This window comes from Danio aesculapii, chromosome 25, assembly GCF_903798145.1.
Source record: "Danio aesculapii chromosome 25, fDanAes4.1, whole genome shotgun sequence".
Taxonomy (NCBI): domain Eukaryota; kingdom Metazoa; phylum Chordata; class Actinopteri; order Cypriniformes; family Danionidae; genus Danio; species Danio aesculapii.
The window spans coordinates 15,726,741-15,748,448 of NC_079459.1; the positions used below are offsets into that span (position 1 = coordinate 15,726,741).

Consider the following 21,708-nt stretch of genomic DNA (forward strand, 5'->3'; position numbering starts at 1 on the left):
CTACACATGTACTACTAACCAATATTACCTTCAAGTACTGCTTCATGTATGTAGATTTTTTGTCCAAAATGTTTTACATTCATAATTATCCTGCGTCATAGTGTTAATACCACATTTGTAAGATCAATTTATTTAATCAAAACCTGATTAAGATGTTGTTCATGATCTATTAAAAATATTCCAATTACAAGTTAAACTTTTTCTCTTACTCACCGATTTACTATAAAATCCAATTTATTTTTTATTTTTAAAAAGTCTAATGATATACTATGTTTCCCAGTACTGGGTTGTGGCTGGAAGGGCATCTGCTAAGTAAAACCATAGAGTAAAACATATGGTGGATGAGTTGGCGGTTCATTCCACAGTGACCCCTGATAAATAAGGGACTTTAAGCTGAAGAAAAATTAATGAATGAATGATATATTGTGTATCAAATTTTAGACGTGTCTATATGTTACATATATCATTACTTGTTTCAAATTTAATAATAAAAATATATTATTATTAATTAATTATTATTTATTAATTATTAGGGTATTATTATGTGCATTTAGACACATTTTTTTGTTTTACCAGTAAAACGTTAGCCATTTATGCCAAGTGTGTAAACGTGGCAAATAACAAGTAAAAAACTTGAATACATTTGATTCAATGAGCTAAATGAGTTTAAATAAGTTAAATGAGCTAAACTATGTCATTCAAAAGAGATAATGCATAAAACGCTTTAACACACGTGTAAATTCAACTAGATAATTCACTATATTTTTATTTATGTTTGATTCGTCTTCGTCTACGCACTGTTTCTTCGTTTCTCCCAAGATCGCTTTTTATATTTTTAATTTAAGTTGTAAACTCAATTCAATGTTACGAGATTGAGCGTGAAACTCGTTCATGCACGAATGGTCACATGTAAACAAAACAATGACGTCATCATCACGCGTCTCATGATTTTCAAACCGGATGTTTCATTTGCACTTCTGCACGACTGTAATCTCGTTTTGCTTCGTTTATAAATGCTAACAATTTCAAGTCTACGGTTAAAATGTCTCAGATTTATCTAAGCTTCAATGTAAAGCATTAGCAAGTCGTTCAATCAACTAGTCAATACACATTTAGACTGCAAATAAACAGCTAAAAACAACATCTAGGTAAGTGATGCATGCCTGTATTTGAGGTATCTGTATCGTAAAAAAATAGGAAGTGAAACAACATTTTATTGTTTGTATTAGCTGTATTATATTTGTATTATGTTTGTATAATATAAAACGTGCACACACAAATAATAATTATTGTTCTAAATTAATATTGTAATGTATTCATATTTATATTAGCTATACGTTTCATTTTGTTTTGTATTCAGGGATTGTGTTGATTGCTTAGGCGAAGTGCATTATGGGTGCTGAACAGAGTGGAGATGCAGATCATAAACATTCAGACTTCAGTGCTTCAGGTACTAAACATAATATCATTAACACCTCAAAGATATTGTGCTTATTATTGAAGAGAAATATGCTACACACAGCAATGGTAAATCAATATCTGGCATATTATTGACATATGCCTGTGATAATGCAGTTGTTTTATATGTCTTATGTATTTTGTCACTTTTATCTATCAGTAAATTTTGTCTCGGGTTTTCAGTTGTTCCCTCTCCAGCTAAGCAAAGAGCCAAAATGGATGACATAGTAGTGGTTGCCCAAGGAACACAGTCATTACGAAATATCCACAATGATCCTGATGTAATAAAGCTACAGGAGATTCCCACCTTTCAGCCTCTTCTGAAAGGTAAGCAGCAGTAGTAATTCTAACTATTAATGATGTTAATTTCGATTTGGGATCAGGGATTAACGTTAGTAATTAGGTTTCAGATGAGGAAGGAGGGTTTCAGAAAGGAGGTTAAGTTAAAACTCTGAGTATGATAAGCCTGAAATTAAGGAAACTCTGTTTTTTCCACTTCAAAAGGGAGGTATGCCAAGCCTGAGAAAGCAAAGTAAGTCTAAATGAAGGTAACCCCTACTTGAGTTTATGAACCTAACCTGGTCACCTATAAATACTTCATTCATCCATGCACACTGCAAAAATGCATTACTTATTAAGCATTTATGTAAAAATATATATCAGAAAATGATAGAAGAGTATTTTTTTTCCTGGGGGCATCTAAGTGTGTTTTACTTCAATTAAATTATTGGCCAGTGTGGTTACAATATACTTGATGAAAATCGAATGTGAATGATCAAGTATACAAAAATCTAATTTCACATAAACACTTGTGAATAACTGGTTTAAGTGGTGTGTAAGTATCGTGATAAGCAATAAGGTCTTATAACATGACTGAATGGAGACCAGCTTTTGCAGAGCTTGCTATTCTTACATTTCCTGTGTCATTATCACATTAGAATTTATTTGCAATAAAAAAGGAAGTAAATATTCTGAAAGGGGAATTCACTATTGAGTGTTTGATAAAGTATACTTTTAAAAAATATGATATGTTATTATCAAATTATTGCATCATGTTGGTGTACAATACTGAGGTGTCCATAATCTATAATGTGTATCTATAAATAGACATTTAATTATTTACAATTATTGCAAAGAACTGCTACTTTTACCTGGTATAGAATATATAATTACATATGTAAATATAGATCTTCTATATCAATAAGAGAGTATGATAATTGCACTTCAATCATTTGAAATATAAGAAAAAAAAATTTAAAATATTATTATATATTTTTTGCAGTTCATGGGTATCATGAAATTGACCAGCCTTTTAGTTCAATAACCCACTGTTCTGCCAGTTTTCTTCTGTTATATTATAACAGCGAAAAGAATGAAACTTGTCTCGAGTGGCGCTGTCATGGTGAATTATCTTATTGGAGCTCCATTGATGATAATGTTTTATTGTTGTGGTGAACTTTCAAGTTTACTTTGCATTCAGCACTGTTTAATAAAAAGTTGCAATAGTAATATTATTTTACATTTTTAATATGCGCAATTAAAATAACTGTCTTCAAAGTGTTTATCCGAGTATTGATTCAAATGTCTAAAAACAAATAAGAGCTAAACTTAGACATCATTTGTTTATCTTAAACTTACATTATTATAAATGTACTAACTGTTTAGGTTCTGTTTGCATTTATTTACAGTGTCCTGCCCTAAAATAAGATTCCACTTTACCCGATTTCAGTAAAACTGTCACATCGACCCAAAGCAAAAGGCCTTGGTTTAATAAAGAGATTAATTTGGTTTAAGTGGTACTATTGTGGTTTCTTCAGTATTTGGGCTGATCACCCCCTCAACAAATGGTAATCAGCTGTAGAATGGGGAACATTTTAAACAAAGGGTGTCTGAAATTCATTAACAGAGCACACTGCTGGAACAGCAGGAACAACTACATTAACATTAGGGGAGGAAAATTATCGTGGTCATGTAAATGTAAAGGTTTTTAGTTTAAGATGCTTTGGGGTTCATTACAACTCTGCTGAACTCAAGTTACTTCCACTTTGTGTACATTGTGACTGCAGTGCTGGCAATAATTTTTTCATCAAAATCATGTGCTGATTTTTTTTTTACAACCGTATACTTTACACACTCAGCTGAGAGGTTGCTGCCCTCGGGACAGGAAGACAAAAAGAAAAATATCCAAACTAATATGAATTTCATTACTTTTTGAAAACTGGGTCAATAAGTGCAGCATTTTGTACTATTTACACTCACCAGCCACTTTATTAGGTACTTTATCTGGTGATGCCAGAGGTCTGAGGATATTGGCTAGACTGGTTCAAGCTGATAGAAAGGCAACAGAAACTCAAATAACCACTCGTTACAACCGAGGTATGCAGAAGAGCATCTCTGAACGCACAACTCATCCAAACTTGAAGCGGATGGGCTACAGCAGCAGAAGACCACACCGGGTGCCACTCCTGTCAGCTAAGAACAGGAAACTGAGGCTACAATTCGCCCAGGCTCATTAAAATTGGACAATAGAAGATTGAAAAAACATTGCCTGGTCTGATGAGTCTCGATTTCTGGTGCGACATTCAGATGGTAGGGTCAGAATTTGGCGTCAACAACATGAAAACATGGATCCATCCTGCCTTGTGTCAACGGTTCAGGCTGGTGGTGGTAGTGTAATGGTGTGGGGGATTTTTTTTGGCACACTTTGGGTTGAGCATCGTGTTAACACCACAGCCTACCTGAGTATTGTTGCTGACCATGTCCATCTTTTTATGACCACAGTGTACCCATCTTCTGATGGCTACTTCTAGCAGGATAACGTACCATTTTATAAAGCGTGAATCATGTCAGACTGGATTCTTGTACATGACAATGAGTTCAATGTACTCAAAAGGCATCCACAGTCACCAGATCTCAATCCAATAGAGCACCTTTGGGATGTGGTGGAACGGGAGATTCGCATCATGGATGTGCAGCAGACAAATTTGCAGCAACTTCATGATGCTATTATCACAAAGTGGACTTTAAATGCCTGGATGTTGTACTTATTCAACCAATACATAAGAAGAGTTAAATGTTGAACACTTTATGCACTCAATGGTTTTAATTGCTCATGGAAGAGGAAGAGCTCTCTGTAGCAGAAGTGGAGAAGCTATCGGGTATTAAGATTTCTATATTCATTTTGGATTGTGCTAGCAAATTTCTCATATAAAGACAATTACGCTGCATTTACGCTGCTGTTGGTGACTAGGGTTTACTCATGACTGCTACTACTATGTGGAAGTTTATCTTTATGGTTTGCTTCACTACTAAACATCAATTGTCATTACATGGAAAATGGTTTTAATTACCAGTTACTAAAATATATATATTAGCAACTAACATATGAATCACAATTTGAGCCTAATATTGTTGTGATCCTCTCAGGTGTTCTCAGTGGACAAACCTCCCCCAGCACTGTGTGTTTAGAAAAGCTGGATTCGGCACAGGTCCTGCAGCTGTGTGTCCGATACCAGGATCATCTACATCAGTGTGCGGAGGCTGTTGCATTTGACCAGAATGCTCTAGTCAAGAGGATCAAAGAGGTATTCGCCATCATTTCCAATCAGCAATACAATTTCAGAAAACACAGCCAAAATACTAAATAGTGTGTGTGTTTTTGTCAGATGGACCTGTCAGTGGAGGCGCTGTTCAGTATCATGCAGGAGAGGCAAAAGCGGTATGCCAAGTACGCCGAGCAGATCCAGAAGGTCAATGAGATGTCGATGATTCTGAGACGTATTCAGATGGGGATCGACCAGACTGTACCACTCATGGAGCGACTCAATAACATGCTGCCCGAGAGTGAGCGGCTGGAGCCCTTCAGCATGAAACCTGATGGAGATATCAAATAAAAGGCTTAGTGTGTTGATACTGATTGACTTTGATACTGATTGACCTACCTCAGGTCTCTTCTGGTTGTTACCAATGGAACGCGTCACTTTTGCACTGGATGGCTTATTGTATGCCTGGATCAGGTGTGTTCTGGCCTAAACAAAGTTACATGGTACAAATGATGAAATTATAGTACTAAAAATGACAAATGCGTGTGTGTGTGTGTGTATATATATATACACACTTAATAGGCTTAATTGAGTGCTCTTGAAGGGCATGACAACATTCAGAATGCTATTTAATGAGAAGTCTTTAATGTATATGATGCTCTTGCACTTAAGGTTGTCTGCAGGCTCACTGTAATTAAAGTTGTTGGCATTACAGTTTCTGTTTTCATGAGTGATTTATTAAAGACAATGCTTTTGTGGGATGAGATTTAAAAAATGTATTGATGAATTTTATGGGAATTTGCGCAATATATCGACTGTCGTATTGGTCAATAAATATTTGTTCTTATTGTTAATAGTATAGGCCAGTTTGCCAAAGTCGGTGCAAACCACATCATTTGTTTATAAAATTGCTGCAAACAACATGTATGGAAAAAGTGATGATTTAAAAATTATTTTGGGAGAAAGACCTGGAGGTGGATTTGAAGAGGGTGAATGGGAGGCAGTAGTTTCTGGGATAGGGGGTACTGTGAGAGATGTTTGGAGTAAACTCATACAATTACAAGATAATTAATCGGCATAACTGGAACCCAGTAAGACTGCATAGGATAGGATTAATGAAAGATAACCACTTTTGGAAATGTGGTCATTCTGTGGGCACCTTTTTACATTTAATGTGGAACTGTCATTCGCTGGCTGGGACAACCTTTACCCTATTCCCCAAGAGTCTGTCTTCTTGGTGATACATCCACTTTACAGAACGCAATATCTAAATGGCTGGGACAACCTTTACCCTATTCCCCAAGAGTCTGTCTCCTTGGTGATACATCCACTTTACAGAACGCAATATCTAAAGCACAGGCTGGGCTAGTCATTGCAGGATGTATTATTGCTGTGAGACTGGTGCTGAGATACTCAGATACTCCCTCTTTTAAGGATTGGATTGAACTGATGACTTCTACTGCATCATTTGAACGTGTGTTGGCAAGACTTCAGGACTCCACCCATACTTTTAATCAGAAATGGGGTAGCTTTTTGCGATATTTGGAGAGCACATAAAAGGAAAATTGAAGGGTTGTCAATTTGACTGTCTGTTGTATTGTATTGTATTATTTTATATTTGTTATAATTTTTGTTTTGCTATTATGTTTTATCATAATTTGTTTACATTATTTTCCTGAATGTTGATTTTGTATTGTGAATTTCATGTTGTGTGGGGTATAAAAGTTCAAAATAAAATAAAAAAAAGTTCAGTTACAAAAAAAATGGTATAGGCCAGTTATGAGGCAATGTGTTCAATTAATATATTACGGTTTATTTTGACTTTGTTGCACTTCAGATACGTTCTGCTGATCATTTCGCATTTGATTGGTGTCTGCCACATGACACTTTTGGAAAAGCTTTTGCTAGAAGAAAAACAAGATGTTGGCAGTGAGGAAATGTTTCACTATATGAAAAAAGAATACATAAGAATTTAAGATTATAAATAATTAGTAACTTGTTAAATTCCATTTAAGGTTTTTGGATAAAATCAGTTATTCACTAATTTTGTTGCTTTTTGCTTTCGAAACAGGTTCAGAAAAATGTTTATCGAGATATGGCTTCAAAATATAAAGAGTATTGAAAAAATTTCAGTCAGTGCAACCCTGATAGCATTGTTGATGTGATGTTGGGGTTAAAAATACCTGAAAGCTAGCTCTTATGCAGCTAGTAAAAAATAATTATCTTGTTAAAATAATATTCATGCTGCACAAAATAATATCCTTGACTCTATTGGATTGAGGTCTGGTGAGGCCATTTGAGTACAGTGAACTCGTCATGTTTAAGAAACCAGACTGAGATGGTTCGCGCTTTATGACATGGCACGTTAACCTGCTGGAAGTAGCCATCAGAAGATGGGTACACTGTGGTCATAAAAGGATGGACATGGTCAGCAACAATACTCAGGTATATGCTGTGGTGTTGATATGATGCTCAATTGGTACTAATGGGCCCAAAGATCCATTATCAGTCAATATCAGTGACTCCTGAAGATACATTGAGGTCTTATGAAGTGAACTGAATGTCTGTGCAAGAAGTAGGCTATACTTTTTTCTATGGTGCAGTTAATCATCCACAGCCTCGACAGGCCAAGCGAATAGCATTTTATATTTCATCACAGACCACGGTTTCAGCTAAATAAATACATAAGCATTTGCTGGGGCAGATTTAAGTTTGTGTGTAAACTACCCCTTTAACTGAACTGGACACATTTACTTTCCATTCAAAGCTTACAAAAATAAGCAAAAGTCCTAAGTTTATAGAGAGTCAACATGGCGCTCCCCTTAGAAGACACGCTCCATGTAGTATAGAGCCTGGTATTTAAAGCAGCCTTCGTTTAATTCTGAGTTCAATTATTTAAAAGTACAATGTAAAACAGGTGTAGTTTTAAACAAGTCACATTGGGCCATTATAAAGTCTCCGTTCCAATAGATGGCGACAAAGATCATAACATGACACACTAAGGAACGAGAGGAAATCTGAACAACAAAATAGCACAGGGCGCATGGCTGATCTGACAATGTGTTGATGTCATCAGTCCATATTAATTCTGCAAAGCAACTTGATAATAAAGCTGATCAACAGCGGTAATAATGCGGCGTCTGGGTTCAGTGCAGCAGAAGATTCCATGCGTTTTCCTGACGGAAGTGAGAGAGGAACCATCCAGAAAACGCGACTGTCAGGTGGGTGAAAATATTCTGTATTTCTGTAAATGTACATGTTATATTAATCACTAAAGCGCTTATAAACTAGGGAAAGCTTTACTAAATAGCCCATGCATACTGTCAGTATCACTGTTTTGTAGTTGTTTTATTTTAACTCGAGCATCATAGAGACACTGTCATGTGTAGACACGAAGTTTATTTATAAAGCATGTATTAAAGTGGCTGTGGTAAAAGTGCTATTTAATCACATTAAAATATGAAAACAACAATGAATGGAAATTAGTTGTGCATAGGGATAGTGTATAGGTTTGATTTTTAGCAGGTCTGACACACTCTCATCCTCTGCTGCCAGTGCAGCAGTTTCAGGTTGTGGCCACTGAGAATGTGAACCCTGCTGCTCTGGGATCAGATATCCACTGTGCTGCAGCCACTGAGAAGATTGACGGCACATGCTGCTATGTCACCACATTCAATGGTACTATCTGGATCATAAATAAGTCAACATTTGTGAAGTGTTTTTGTTGATGATTTATTAACAGTCATCTAATATATTGGCAGATGATTTTATCAAATAGCAAATAATATGACAAAAACACATGTGTCTCTCTCTATCTATCTATATATATATATCTATGTATCTATCTATCTATCTATCTATCTATCTATCTATATATATATCTATGTATCTATCTATATATCTATATATCTATCTATCTATCTATATATATATATATATATATATATATATATATATATATATATATATATATATATATATATATATATATATATATTTATATTTATGTATCTATCTATCTATATATATAATATACACTCCCGGTCACTTTATTAGGTACACCTTATTAGTATTGAGTTGGACCCCCTTTTGCCTTCAGAAGGATTTCTGCCTTAATCCTTCATGGCATTGATTCAACAATTTACTAGAAATATTTTGGTCCATATTGACATGATAGCGTCACACAGTTGCTGCAGATTTGTTGGCTGCACATCCATGATGCGAGTCTCCCAGTCCACCTCATCGCAAAGGTGCTCTATTGAATTGAGCTCTGGTGACTGTGGAGGCCATTTGAGTACAGTGAACTCGTTGTCATGTTCAAGAAACCAGTCTGAGATGATTCGCGCTTTATGACATGGCGCGTTATCCTGCTGGAAGTAGCCATCAGAAGGGGTCCATCATAACGGGATGGACATGGTCAGCAACAATACTCAGGTAGGCTGTGGCATTGACACAATGCTTCATTGGTATTAATGGGCCCAAAGTGTGCCAAGAAAATATCCCCCAAACCCATTACACCATCACCACCCGGTGGCGCCTGGTGTGGTCTTCTGCTGCTGCAGCCTGTCTGCTTTAAGGTTCGACGTGCTGTGCATTCATAGATGCTCCTCTGCATATCTCGGTTGTAACAATTGGTTATTTGAGTCTCTGTTTCTATCAGCTCAAACCAGTCTGGCCATTCTCCTCTGAGCCTATGCAAATTGTAGCCTCAGTTTCCTGTTCTTGGCTAACAGTTTGTCTTATGCTGCTGTAGCTCATCCGCCTCAAGGTTGGACGTGTTGTGCGTTGGGAGATGCTCTTCAGCATACCTGGGTTGTAACGATTGGGTATTTGAGTTACTGTTGCCTTTCTATCTGCTCAAACCAGTCTGACCATTTACACTGACCTCTGGCATCAACAAGGCCTACAGAACCGCCACTCATGGGATATTTTCTCTTTTTCAGACCATTCTCTGTAAACCCTAGAGATGGTCGTGCGTGAAAATCCTAGAGTAGATCAGCAGTTTCTGAAATACTCAGACCAGCCCATCTGGCACCAACAACCATGCCATGTTCAAAGTCACTTAAATCACCTTTCTTCCCCATTCTGATGCTCAGGTTGAACTGCAGCAGATCGTCTTGACCATGTCTACATGCCCAAGTGCATTGAGTTGCTGCCATGTGATTGGCTGACTAGAAATTTACGTAAACGAGCAGTTGAACAGGTGTACCTAATAAAGTGGCCGGTGAGTGTATGTCATACTAATACTGGAATGATGCAGGATATTCAGCATTAAATCACATGGTTAAATTAAATTTGAAACTACATTCAATAAGAAAACAGATATTTTAGATTGCAATAACATTTCCCATATTTACAGTTTTCACTGTTTTTGAATAAATCAACACCGGTCTTGTGAGCAGAAAAAGCTTATTTTAGTAAATACAACAATCACAATAATCCCAAAATTTGATCAGTAAATGTGTAGTGTAGGTTTATGTGTGCTTATGTACACACACACACACACACACACACACACACACACACACGGTTATGTGAAAGTTTGTAAAAATGTGAATAATTTTGACAAAATGAGAGAGATGATACAAAAAGCTTTATAGTATGTCCACTGTCCTAAGAACTAATGATTTGTACATAAACGTGACATTATTCAAATAACCCCTGCAGTGATCTCGGTTTTTAATGCCAAGTGTGGTTAACTGATGATCTATGACTGTTCTTTTTCTTTGTAATGATAATTCATGAGTCCCTTGGTTTGTTGTGAACAGTTAAAGTGCTGCCGTTCTTCAGAAAAATCCTGCAAATTATCCAGTTTTCCAGCATCTTCTGCATATTTGAACCCTTTCCAGCAGTGACTGTATGATTCAGAGATGATTTGAGATCCTCCTTTTTCACAATGAGGGACTCCAACACCACTATTTAAAAACTATTAAAGCACTCGCTGATGCTCCAGAAGGAAACATTAAGCGCTGGAGGATGAACATTATGAATTTGAAGATCACTGTAAATTGTAGTTAATTTGTCTTTCAGGAATTGTGCAAGTATCTTCTGCTGCTTCTAAAGAGCAGCACTAAATGGAAAACATTTCAACAAAAGAAGAAAAATTGGGACAGCCTCATCCTGTTCAAAAGTGTTCATCCCCTTAATGCTCTTAACGTTTCCTTCTGGAACATCAGTGAGGGTTAGAACTTTTTATTTTTAATAGTTCTGTTTGAGTCTCTCAATTATCCGCTGTGTGAAAAGATGCATCGGTATGGAAAAATCATACAGTCACTTTGGAAAGAGTTCAAATATGCTGGAAAACTGAAGAATCTGGAGGACAAAATAAGCAGGCAGTTGAACTCTTCAGAACAAACATGAAACTCCTGAACAATCATAGTAGGTCATCCAGGTAACCACACAGTCTTAACAATATAGGCTTATTTAAAGGGCACCAATTTTAGCCCTTTTTCAAGATTTAAGATACGTTTTTTTTTTTTTCCAGAATGTGTCTGTAAAGTTTCAGCTCAAAACACCCATCAGATTATTTATTCTACTTTTCAGAATGTTGGGATTATCTAGCTCAATCTCCGTCTCTGCTGCGTCAGATAAACAGCACAGTGACAGACATTTAGTAAGCAGATCTCACGTAACGTTTGTGAGAAATTCTACAGTAAAAATGTTTAGTTCTTTTAGTTATTTCAAGCCTTAAAAATGTTTTAAACTTGTACAACTCATTCTGGATCACATTTGATGATGATTGATGATCACAGTGTGCTCAACAGATCTTTTAATACTGGCTGCTTTGCACACATCCTGTCTTGTTGGTATGATTATTTGCGTTACTACGGAGATATGTTAATTTGCGGCTATTAATCAATTCGGGAGCGGGGAAACCGCACTCTTATGTCATGTTGCGGTGGGCCTGAAATGGGAGGGACTTGGGTCTTATTTTAGCATCAGGAAATAAAAAAAAAAGAGACTTATTATCTTTATCACCCCATTATGACAGTGGACACACTATACCGACACACAATTCTGTCCAAACAGCTCCCAAAAGATGATTTTCATCATAGATGCCCTTTTAAAATAATTTGATCTATCTATCAATCTTTTTTAAAAAAGTGTGAAAAAAGAACATTTTTATTTTAACTAAATTATATTTTAAGGTGTTAAGAAAACTGCCTTTAATCTATAATTTTTTTTTTTAGGGGAACCATATCTCTGGGCTCGCCTGGATCGGAAACCCACCAAGCAGGCGGACAAAAGATTCAAAAAGTATCAATATTCACAGAAGACCTGTAAAGGTATTTTTAAATTCATGAGCTAATTATATTCTAAACCAAGGGTTCTCAAACTCGGTCCTGGAGGTCTGGTGTGCTGCAGATTTGCTCCAACTTGCCTCAACACACCTGCAAGGATGTTTCTAGAAAGCCTAGTAAGAGCTTGATTAGCTAGCCCAGGTGTGTCTGATTGGTGTTGGAGCTAAAATCTGCAGGACACCGAGATTGAGAACCACTGTTCTAAAGAAAACTGCATTTAGTCTATAACAGGGGTGCCCAAACTGAGTTCTGGAAGGCCGATGTACAACAGATTTTAGCTCCAACTTGCTTCAAGAGACCTGCACGGATGTTTCTAGAAAGCTTAGTAAGCGATTGATTAGCTAGCCCAGGTCTGTCTGACTGGGCTGGAACTAAACTATGCAGGGCACCGGCCCTCCAGGACCCAGTTTGTGCACCCCTGGTCTATAAAGTAGTAATATTGTTTAAGAATAATTGGGTAACATTTTACAATAAGATTGTATTAGTTAATATATTTACTAACATGAACAATGAGCAATACATTTAATCCAGTATTTATTCATATCAATGAAAATTACTGCTCATGTTAACTTACTGCATTAACTAATGTTAACAAGTATTATTTGGATTGTAATAATGCATTAGTAAATGTTGAATGATGATTCATTAATGAATGCTCTCCAAGTATTTTTCATTACTAGTTCAATGTCTGTAAATGCATTAACTTACAAAACCTTATTGTAAAGTGACTGAAAATGAAATTTTGTTAGTTAATATTAGCACAAAATACAAATCATATTTCACTGGCTTAGAAGAAACCATCATAAAGCAGGCAATATAAACTATAAAATGTACACAATTGTTTATATCCTCTGCTAAATAACAGGGTTTGTGTGGAACATTAGTGAAGATTTCAGAGAAGTGCCTGAATCCTGGATGGCCGCTCACAGAGTCCAGCACGAGAACGGTCATCCAGTGCCTGATGAACACGGACACATACCTGGTGGGTTGGAGACTCTGAACACACTCTCTCTTCTTGTCGTATAGTTTCAAGCTGTACTGAATTGTGTCTCTGTGTGATGAAGGTTGGGTTCCGGTGGATCACACCAACAAGCAGTACTGCTGGCACTCGTCAGTGGTCAACTATGGCGCCGGTGTTGCTCTTGTCCTGAAGACCCACGGGGAAGATGAAGGACAGCTTGAAATCGTCAGCGTTCCTCTGGCAGACCTGATGGAGCAAACACTTGAGCTTATCGGCACCAATGTTAATGGAAATCCATATGGCAAGTATCATGTAGGCTGTCGTTCAAATGGGCTTTTATGCTCACCAAGGCTGTTAGTTTGACCAGAAATGCTATAAAATATTAATACTGGGTGTTGTTTTTATTTAACTATATATAAAGCAATACATTTCTGGGATCCAAAGTTTCGTTTTCTGTTTATCTGACATAATGCATGAGAAAAAGACACGCATGTCTGAGCGGTGGGCGGGGAGAAGCAGCTCATTTGGATTTAAAGCCACAGGCTACAGAACAGCTACATAGCCCTCAGACACAAAAATGGGCATTATTGTACATTACAGTGGTGCCTTGTTAATCGCGGGAGTTATGTTCTAGGAACAGCCTGCAATAGGCGGAATCCTCAAAGTTGTCCGGTTTATTTTTCACAATTAATATAGATGTTTTTAGGCTGTAAAACCCCTCACTACACTATTGTCTCAGACAGGCATAACCATTTTCACACTTTTCTCTCTTGTTTAAACACTCTCACAACTTCAACCTTCCTTTTAGCATGTCCAGAAGTCCAACTTTTTGTGCGATGGTTGGCATCGTCCTCTGCCTTTTAGGTGATACCTTGGGTGCCTTTGACGGTGCAGAATGTTTCATCGACATGATGGGGTTTGTCCGGGAGAAAACTTGCAAACATACAGTACCAGCACAATTTGGCAAGCTGAACGCATTCTGTACTGTACAGGAGACATGGCACGGAGGAGATTGATTGACAATAGTCTACAGCCAATCAGGACACAGAACACAATGCGCGGCTGTAAAAAAAAAAAAGCATGTTAAATTGCACACAAAATAAAAGGTGAACCGCATTATGGCGAGGGACCACTGCATATAATAAATCTGCTAAAACAAACACATTCAGGAGACACCAAAGTCTTATCTTACATCTTGTAAAACAGGTGCCCTTTAAAAGAGCATTTTTAATGTTGTTATTGTAGCGCTTGCACAATTTAATGTGCTTTATTAGGGCTTGTGAAACTTCTATTTTATTGTTTCCCAAATAATTACTTTTCAGGTAAATATTTAGTCGTTTTTTCCCTCAAATAATAAGGTAACATTTTGGTAAAGTGTCTCTCAGATCAGCTTCGGAGACGTTGGTTCATTTCATTTTCATTTTATGGTTCATATATTGAAATGACAGTCCCTGAAAATGACTGGATGTCACAATTCTATTGATATTTTTGCACATTGCATGCATCATAGGAGTAAAAGTAATCGTTAATAGTTCTGAGTAAAAACAGGGATCCAGTGAACCACAACCGAAGTCTGTATGAGCAGGTATCAACTGTTCTCATTAGTCATTCAAAAAAGAAACTGGGAGAGTAAGATACACAAACCATAAACATTCATGGCTGATAATGCTCTTAAAGGTGTACGAACATGGCTGTGTGGAAACCTTTAGGAAGTAACTGACTGAACTCTGTAGGTTTAGGAGATAAGAAGCATCCAGTCCATGTCCTGGTTCCCCACGGAGTGCTGCGCATCCGGAACCCTCCAGTGGTAGAATTCCAGCAGCTTTGTTCCTGGTTTCAGGAATGCCATGAGGGGCGAGTGGAGGGCATTGTTTGGCACTGTGACGATGGGATGCTGATCAAGGTAAACATCACTATTCTGTTGCAAATTTTCCAAATCTTTTGCAATTTCTCCGTATTAAATCATATTGACTCTCGTTCTCCAGATTCACCGCCATCATCTGGGTCTAAAGTGGCCAGTTGCCGACACTTTCCTGAACACCAGGCCGGTGGTCGTTCATGTTGACGAATCAGATGCTGATCCATGTGCTTCCGAGAAGGACTTGTTTAAATCGTTCTCCAGCATAAACGGACAAACGTTCAGCAGCGTGCGGGACATTCAGTTTGAACCCTGATCACATAAAATTAAACTACCCAACATTCCTTCTAAATCTGGCTTTGTCCAGAGTGAAGAACCTTCGCCAACACTTTATATTTGTCAACTGCCTGTTCGACATCGTGCTTTTATATGCACTTAGGCATGTGATGTTTGCTAATGCTGTGATTATATTTTGCACTTTTTTTCTTTTTTAAATAGTTATTTTTTTTTAAACAGGGTTCTGAGAACGGTTGAGGAATAATTCCAACAAATCTTTTATTACTGTACATCTATACAGTCTCAAAATTGAGGCAGTGACTGACTTGTACTTCAGTTTCAGTTCTTGCTTGAAAGGCCACAAATACAAATAGTGTAAAACCTACTTGCGTATGACAATGTCTTAATATTTTACGAAAAATAAATATGCACCTACTTAAGTAAAATTGTTAAATGTACATATATTTAGCTCTCAACTTAGCAGTAATAATAAATCCAGTGCCCTCATGATCTGATATCTGCTAGTTGATAGACACATCAGGAATCGCCACACCAAACTGATCCGAAAGCTTCTTCAGCTGTTCCTCCAGAACAATGTTCTTCTTCACTTCCAGATTGTAATTGAATTTAAGATCCTCAAGTTCCTCAAAAAATGTTGGGTCAAAGTGTTTCAGCTCTTGGGTCAGTTTCCTCACTTCATCCTAAAATGAAAGCATTTATAAATTTAGCTGCAATCAACAATTAAGGAGCCAAACAATAAGAAATATTAGACATCATAAGATGATTATGCAGTGGTTGTAAACATGTAATTAGAATTACCTGTAATGTGACAATTGCTTGTTGACTTGATTAATAAGGCTGCATTTACACTGCAGATCTTGATAATCAATTGTGATTTTGTGACTGTATGTCTTTTTTGATGACCTGCTTACATCATCTTTTAAAAGTGACTCATGTTTGATTGTCTGCATTTACACTGCACACAATGACAATGACCAGGAAAAAAAAAGCGGGGCGCTGACTGACAGCTGATAATAAAAGAGCGCCCTTTTCTCCGCTCCTGTATTTAATCTGTTTGCAGGGTTTCAATTTTTTTTTTCAAATTCTTTTTGAGAATTTTTTTTACTGTGGTTTATGACAGAAAAATTCTCATTTGGCAGTCTTCTTTTAATCTAAGCCTTTTTAAACCTGTAGGCATTTTAATGGCATGATTTATACAATAGTTTTATATTGGTTACGTGGTGGATATTGCGCTGTCTATCTCTTGTTAACATGCTTAAATACTTGTACTTTTATACAATACAATATAAAAGCTTTTTTTAGTCCATGTCTGTTCTGAAATGAAAGCGCCAGAGTTGACGTCATTCGCTATGGTTTTTAATGATGCGCCACTCGCATTGGCAGGTGAAAATACGATCTACCTGCCTACACTGCAGACACGAGGGAACAGATCCGATACATATCGGATAAATTTCCCACATATGAACAAGAATCTGATTTGAGTAAATCGGAATCCATGTGATTTTGTCCTGCTTACACATACAAGGGCCATATTCGATCACTTGAACCATGCAGTGTAAATGCAGCTTTAGTGTTGCTGTCCCATGACAGATGTGATGTGGTCAGTTTTGGGTCATAGAGACGCACAGTAAAGTATGTTGTCAAATACGGCGACAGTAGCAGTTTGGCATTATGTCCTAAAATTTGTTAAGGCAGTAAATAATCATTGGTTTTGATATCCTTGGCATGATCTAAGGAATCTTTCAAGATCAGTGCCATCATGAATATATGGAATACTAATTTAACCCTCCTATTAGCCTAAAATTTAATAACTTTCCCCACTGAGATCAATTTGACCTCACCACTTAAAACCTCCAGGGTATCATTTTTAAAAAGCTTTGCGTCAAGAAATTGATGTTTTTCGTTGACAACATGGATATCCCTTTAAATAAACCATGTATTTATAAATGGAACAAATTTTAAAATAGGCAATGAGAAAAATGTAGCAATTGTAAGGCTGCACAATATATCGTTTCAGCATTGATATCACAATGTATGCATCTGCAATACTCACATGGCATAGATATGCAATGTTTAGTTAGGATTATATTTGAGCCAAAGCCACAGTTCAGAACACAAGATTTGTGAAATCACTGCAGAGTTTAACCACAACAGAGTGAATCTTCATAGTTTGCATGTTTTTAAGGCCTGAGAGAGATTAAAGTATTCAGGCACAAGACCCTTTTATAAATGGAAGTTTAATAAAGAATAATTTTATTGCATTGTGTTTACAATAAAGACTTAGCAGTATGATTTTTACATTTATATGTACATATTATTGTATTAATCTAAGCTTGTAACTTGTTTATTACATTGTATCATTCACTTTCCTACAGAATCATCCCAATCAATCTAAATTGATACATTTGGTAACACTTTATGGAACAATGCTGACAATTAAATAATTGCATATTAGCATGGATGTTATGGAGATATTGGCTGCTTATTAGTACTTATAAACTATATATTCTGCATGATCTTATTCTACATCCTTAACATAATCCCTAAACTACCTTAATATCTATTTAATGAGCAAATTGAAGCAAAAGGCATAGTTAATGGTTTGCTAATAGCGAAGTGTGTGTTAAAGTAAAGTGCTATTCAATGATTTGGTGAAATTGTAGATACAGTTTATCACAATATATATATAGCAGAAAAATAAATGTCCAATATATTTTTCCAATATCGTGCAGACCTAATCATTTGACTCAATATACAGCTCCAAATCTAGTGACCTTTTTGAGATTTTTTTAATTAATCTTGAAGTTATAAACAAAAATATCCATTATTAACAGAATTAGAGATGGTGCTAAGGAGGTAACCTCAGGCCAAATTAAGTCTGAAGCTTTGCGCTGTAAAGATGCATCCTCGTGTCTATTTTGCCAAATTGTTCATCAAATTTGCTTGTGTGTATTTGACAACACTGACTATTTTCAGCATGGTCTTAAGACTATCTTGTTTGTTTTTCATTAATTTAGCACTGAGGCTCTGGGAAAAGTAGATATTTATAAATGACAAGTAACATTTTTATTAAGGAAAAATCACATCAAGGAGGCAGCAATCAGAACAACCCTGAAAGCAAAGAATTAAAGGGAAACTATTTTATCTCTAGCAATTACGGTCCAAAAGTGCACATGTAAACAGTTGGTGGTGCTATAGGGATTGAATTAGAGACTAAAATTGCTGTGGTATTTGTGGAGTCCATACTGTATTTGTGTGCCAAATTTAATAACTTTCCCACAATCAATTCCCTGTGCTGCCATAGACTCGAGTACATCAAGAAAATGAATGGACACAATTAATGACTTGAGATTTAACAGCAGATCATTTTGACATTTTTCTTTAGGGATACCTGCAATTTCTTCTTTTCGTTGTTTGCTGCTTTAATCTGTTCCTGGAGCTCAGTGTATCCTACAGAGGAGGAAACGGGCAGACGACGGGTGTCATGTTGAATTACACTATACGAGTTCTTCAAATAAAAAATAAATCGTTGCCAATCGTACCTGGTCCTTCTTTGCTGGTTCCAAACTGCACCTCATTCCTTTGAATCTGCCGCAGAAGTTGAGCTTTCTCCCTCTCCAGTTGTTTATTGGCCAATCTAAATGGAAAATATTTTGCAAAGAAAGAGTTGAGCCATATCGTGTGCTTTTAAGTCTATGGAGATTCTGTTTGTTGAGTGCTTCACCTCACTGACTGATACTCTCTGGCAAGACCTTCGTCAGTGGTCGCTTCCACAGGGACGTTTTTAAGCAGTTCCACCTGTTAATACACACTGAGTTATTATATCTCTGGGAAACAGTCAATGTGAATGCTACGGCTGGAATGCACAACTTTTTAAACATTAAGGACAGCCAATACTGATAATACAAAACATTCGGACCAATTGTCTAATATGTTCTTGGTCCTCCGATTGGTGGCAAAACAGTAGAGCTTGTAGTACTTGAGTCTGGACTAGGACTCAAGACGTTTTTCTATCATCTCAGACTTGTTAATATTAGAGTCCAGCAAATTAATGTATGTTAATTTTTTCACCAAACAAAGCCATTGGTTGAGCGCACTTGATCGTAAAATGGGTAACATTACTAGTTAAATCCATGGTGTATCTAGAACGGGCATTGACATTCTCATCTGATATACCTGGCTCCGTCATATGGCTCCGTCTCCGCATACGCATGCAATGCATTAATCATTTTCATTCAGAAACATGTGGGACTGTGTGTATTTCTTAACACACCTGACTGCTAATGCAAAACTAACAGAGGTGATGTTAAGCTGGGAGCAAGTTATCGTTAATTACTGCCATGTTCCATCCCGAACATCTTGTGCATTGGTTAAAAAGTAGTATAAGTTATATAATATAATAAAATACACTCACCGGACACTTTATTAGGTACACCTGTCCAACTGCTCGTTAACGCAAATTTCTAATCAGCCAATTACATGGCAGCAACTCAATGCATTTAGGCATGTAGACATGGTCAAGACGATCTGCTGCAGTTCAAACCGAGTATCAGAATGGGGAAGAAAGGTGATTTAAGTGACTTTGAGTGTGGCATGGTTGTTGGTGCCAAATTGGCTGGCCTGAGTATTTCAGAAACTGCTGATCTACTGGGATTTTCATGCACAACAATCTCTAGGGTTTATAGAGAATGGTCCGAAAAAGAGTAAATATCCAGTGAGCGGCAGTTCTGTAGGCTCAAACGCCTTGTTGATGCCAGAGGTCAGTGTAAATGGTCAGACTGGTTCGAGCAGAAAGAAAGGCAACAGTAACTCAAATACCCACTCGTTACAACCCAGGTATGCTGAAGAGCATCTCCCAATGCACAACACGTCCAAACTTGAGGCAGATGAGCTACAGCAGCATAAGACCAAACTGGGTGCCGGGAAACTGAGGCTACAATTTGCATAGCCTCAACAAAATTGGACAATAAAAGATTGGAAAAACATTGTCTGATCTGATGAGTTTCGATTTCTGCTGTGACATTCGGATTGCCATCAGAATTTGGCATCAACAACATGAAAGCATGGATCCATCCTGCCTTGTATCAACGATACAGGCTGATGGTGATGGTGTAATGGTGTGAGGGATATTTTCTTGGTTAAGCTTGTTGGTCCATCACAGCCCTGGTATGCTCAGTTAGATTGATATCTGGAGCATCTGGAGGGCTCAGGGTTGCTCTCTCCATTGGTTTGTCGTCATCCCACAGTGCACCCTGGTGCCATCACTTTTCAAGGTAAATAGCACAGATTTAAATGGCTGTTTACATGTAAAAACAAAACGGGACCATCTGACATTGTTCCACGAATCAAATGTCCATGTTAAATGCTCTCATGGTTTTTGTAACAGCCCTATACACAATGCTACACTCCTCTCATATTCATTAAAATTTTGGGTCACACTTTAATTGACAATTCGTGCCATTAACAAACTAATAACTAGGACCTTTAGCTCAATAAACTACAAGTTAGCTGCTTATTCATAGTTAGTAAAGGTAGTTGGTTTAGGTATTGGTAGGATTAGGGGCATAAAATAAGATCATGCTTCATTAGTGCTAATAAACAGTTACTAATAGACCGATAGTAAATGATGTAAATTGTAACTTAAACTAAAGTGTTACCAAACTTTGTGTGGCTCGTCCCACAGTAGACTTTCTATTGGCTCAGTCCAGAAAGAATGCTGTGTGTTGTTTCTGAATTTTATGAGAACTCTAGTCATGTTGTACATCACAGCCTTTACTGTACAGTACTATGCACTTGTTAATTTTAATAGGACATCAGCATCTCACCTGTTCCTTCAGTTGGATGACGGTGTGCTGTGTGGCCTGCAGTTTCTCATTTGCCTCTTTTAGCTGCACCTTTAGTTCTGATATGCTGGTGTTTTTCTTAGCGATGTCACTCTCAAGACCTTTCATCTTGTTTTCAAATAACCTGTTGAGGGAAAAATGAATCATTAACTTACATGATGGTGAAATTGATGAAGCATTCAAGTAAATATTCTACCTGGTCACAACTGAAGATTTCCAAGTTTTGCTGTCTGCCCCCAGTAAAGATGCCCCCTTCGACTGTGCTAATAAAAGCCTCTGATGGGTCTCCTCAAGCTCTGCCTTCAGCTTCTCATTAGCTACTTCAAGGCTGGCCTTTGCAACCCTCAGCTTTTCTGCAGCTTCGGCTTCCTGCAATTTGCCACAAAACATGTATCTTCATATCTGTTATTGTAGAAATGTTTTCATAAGCTGTTAAAACAACAAAGCA

General features: G+C 37.1%; 3 protein-coding genes across 4 annotated transcripts in view; 2 read left to right on the plus strand and 1 right to left on the minus strand.

Moving 5' to 3' along the window:
* The first annotated feature begins 943 nt into the window (after positions 1–943).
* borcs5 (BLOC-1 related complex subunit 5) lies at positions 944–5,714 on the plus strand. Of its 2 annotated transcripts, none has more exons than XM_056451845.1 (5): positions 944–1,148; positions 1,361–1,450; positions 1,642–1,785; positions 4,885–5,042; positions 5,124–5,714. In XM_056451845.1, the coding sequence occupies exons 2-5, from the start codon at positions 1,393–1,395 to the stop codon at positions 5,349–5,351; spliced, it is 588 nt and encodes a 195-aa protein (XP_056307820.1). In that variant the 5' UTR covers positions 944–1,148; positions 1,361–1,392; the 3' UTR covers positions 5,352–5,714. The 2 variants fall into 2 exon arrangements, with proteins under 2 accessions (XP_056307820.1, XP_056307821.1); XM_056451846.1 differs by having other exon boundaries at positions 1,381–1,450.
* A 2,298-nt stretch (positions 5,715–8,012) lies between these two features.
* Positions 8,013–15,628, plus strand: rlig1 (RNA 5'-phosphate and 3'-OH ligase 1). Its single transcript, XM_056451528.1, has 7 exons — positions 8,013–8,221; positions 8,561–8,678; positions 12,191–12,286; positions 13,167–13,283; positions 13,366–13,563; positions 14,996–15,165; positions 15,248–15,628. Exons 1-7 carry the CDS (start codon positions 8,132–8,134, stop codon positions 15,434–15,436), a joined length of 978 nt encoding a protein of 325 aa, XP_056307503.1. The 5' UTR covers positions 8,013–8,131; the 3' UTR covers positions 15,437–15,628.
* Positions 15,629–15,658: 30 nt separating this feature from the next.
* Positions 15,659–21,708, minus strand: part of cep290 (centrosomal protein 290) — a 71,170-nt gene continuing 65,120 nt past the window's right edge. Inside the window, exons 47-52 of the mRNA XM_056451527.1 lie at positions 21,457–21,629; positions 21,243–21,384; positions 19,142–19,215; positions 18,960–19,054; positions 18,809–18,867; positions 15,659–16,097 (exon numbers count right to left, since the gene is read on the minus strand). Coding sequence (XP_056307502.1) covers positions 15,918–16,097; positions 18,809–18,867; positions 18,960–19,054; positions 19,142–19,215; positions 21,243–21,384; positions 21,457–21,629 — 723 coding nt within the window. The 3' untranslated portion in view covers positions 15,659–15,917. The remainder of the gene's footprint in view (positions 16,098–18,808; positions 18,868–18,959; positions 19,055–19,141; positions 19,216–21,242; positions 21,385–21,456; positions 21,630–21,708) is intronic.

Excerpts from the sequence above, each read along its gene's own strand:
- rlig1 (XM_056451528.1), top strand. The coding sequence starts at position 8,132 with ATGCGGCGTCTGGGTTCAGTGCAGCAGAAGATTCCATGCGTTTTCCTG. Across the intron at positions 8,679-12,190 it reads CTATGTCACCACATTCAATG|GGGAACCATATCTCTGGGCT; the intron begins GTACTATCTGGA and ends TTTTTTTTTTAG. Across the intron at positions 12,287-13,166 it reads TTCACAGAAGACCTGTAAAG|GGTTTGTGTGGAACATTAGT; the intron begins GTATTTTTAAAT and ends GCTAAATAACAG.
- borcs5 (XM_056451845.1), top strand. The coding sequence starts at position 1,393 with ATGGGTGCTGAACAGAGTGGAGATGCAGATCATAAACATTCAGACTTC. Across the intron at positions 1,786-4,884 it reads CTTTCAGCCTCTTCTGAAAG|GTGTTCTCAGTGGACAAACC; the intron begins GTAAGCAGCAGT and ends TGATCCTCTCAG. Across the intron at positions 5,043-5,123 it reads TAGTCAAGAGGATCAAAGAG|ATGGACCTGTCAGTGGAGGC; the intron begins GTATTCGCCATC and ends TGTTTTTGTCAG.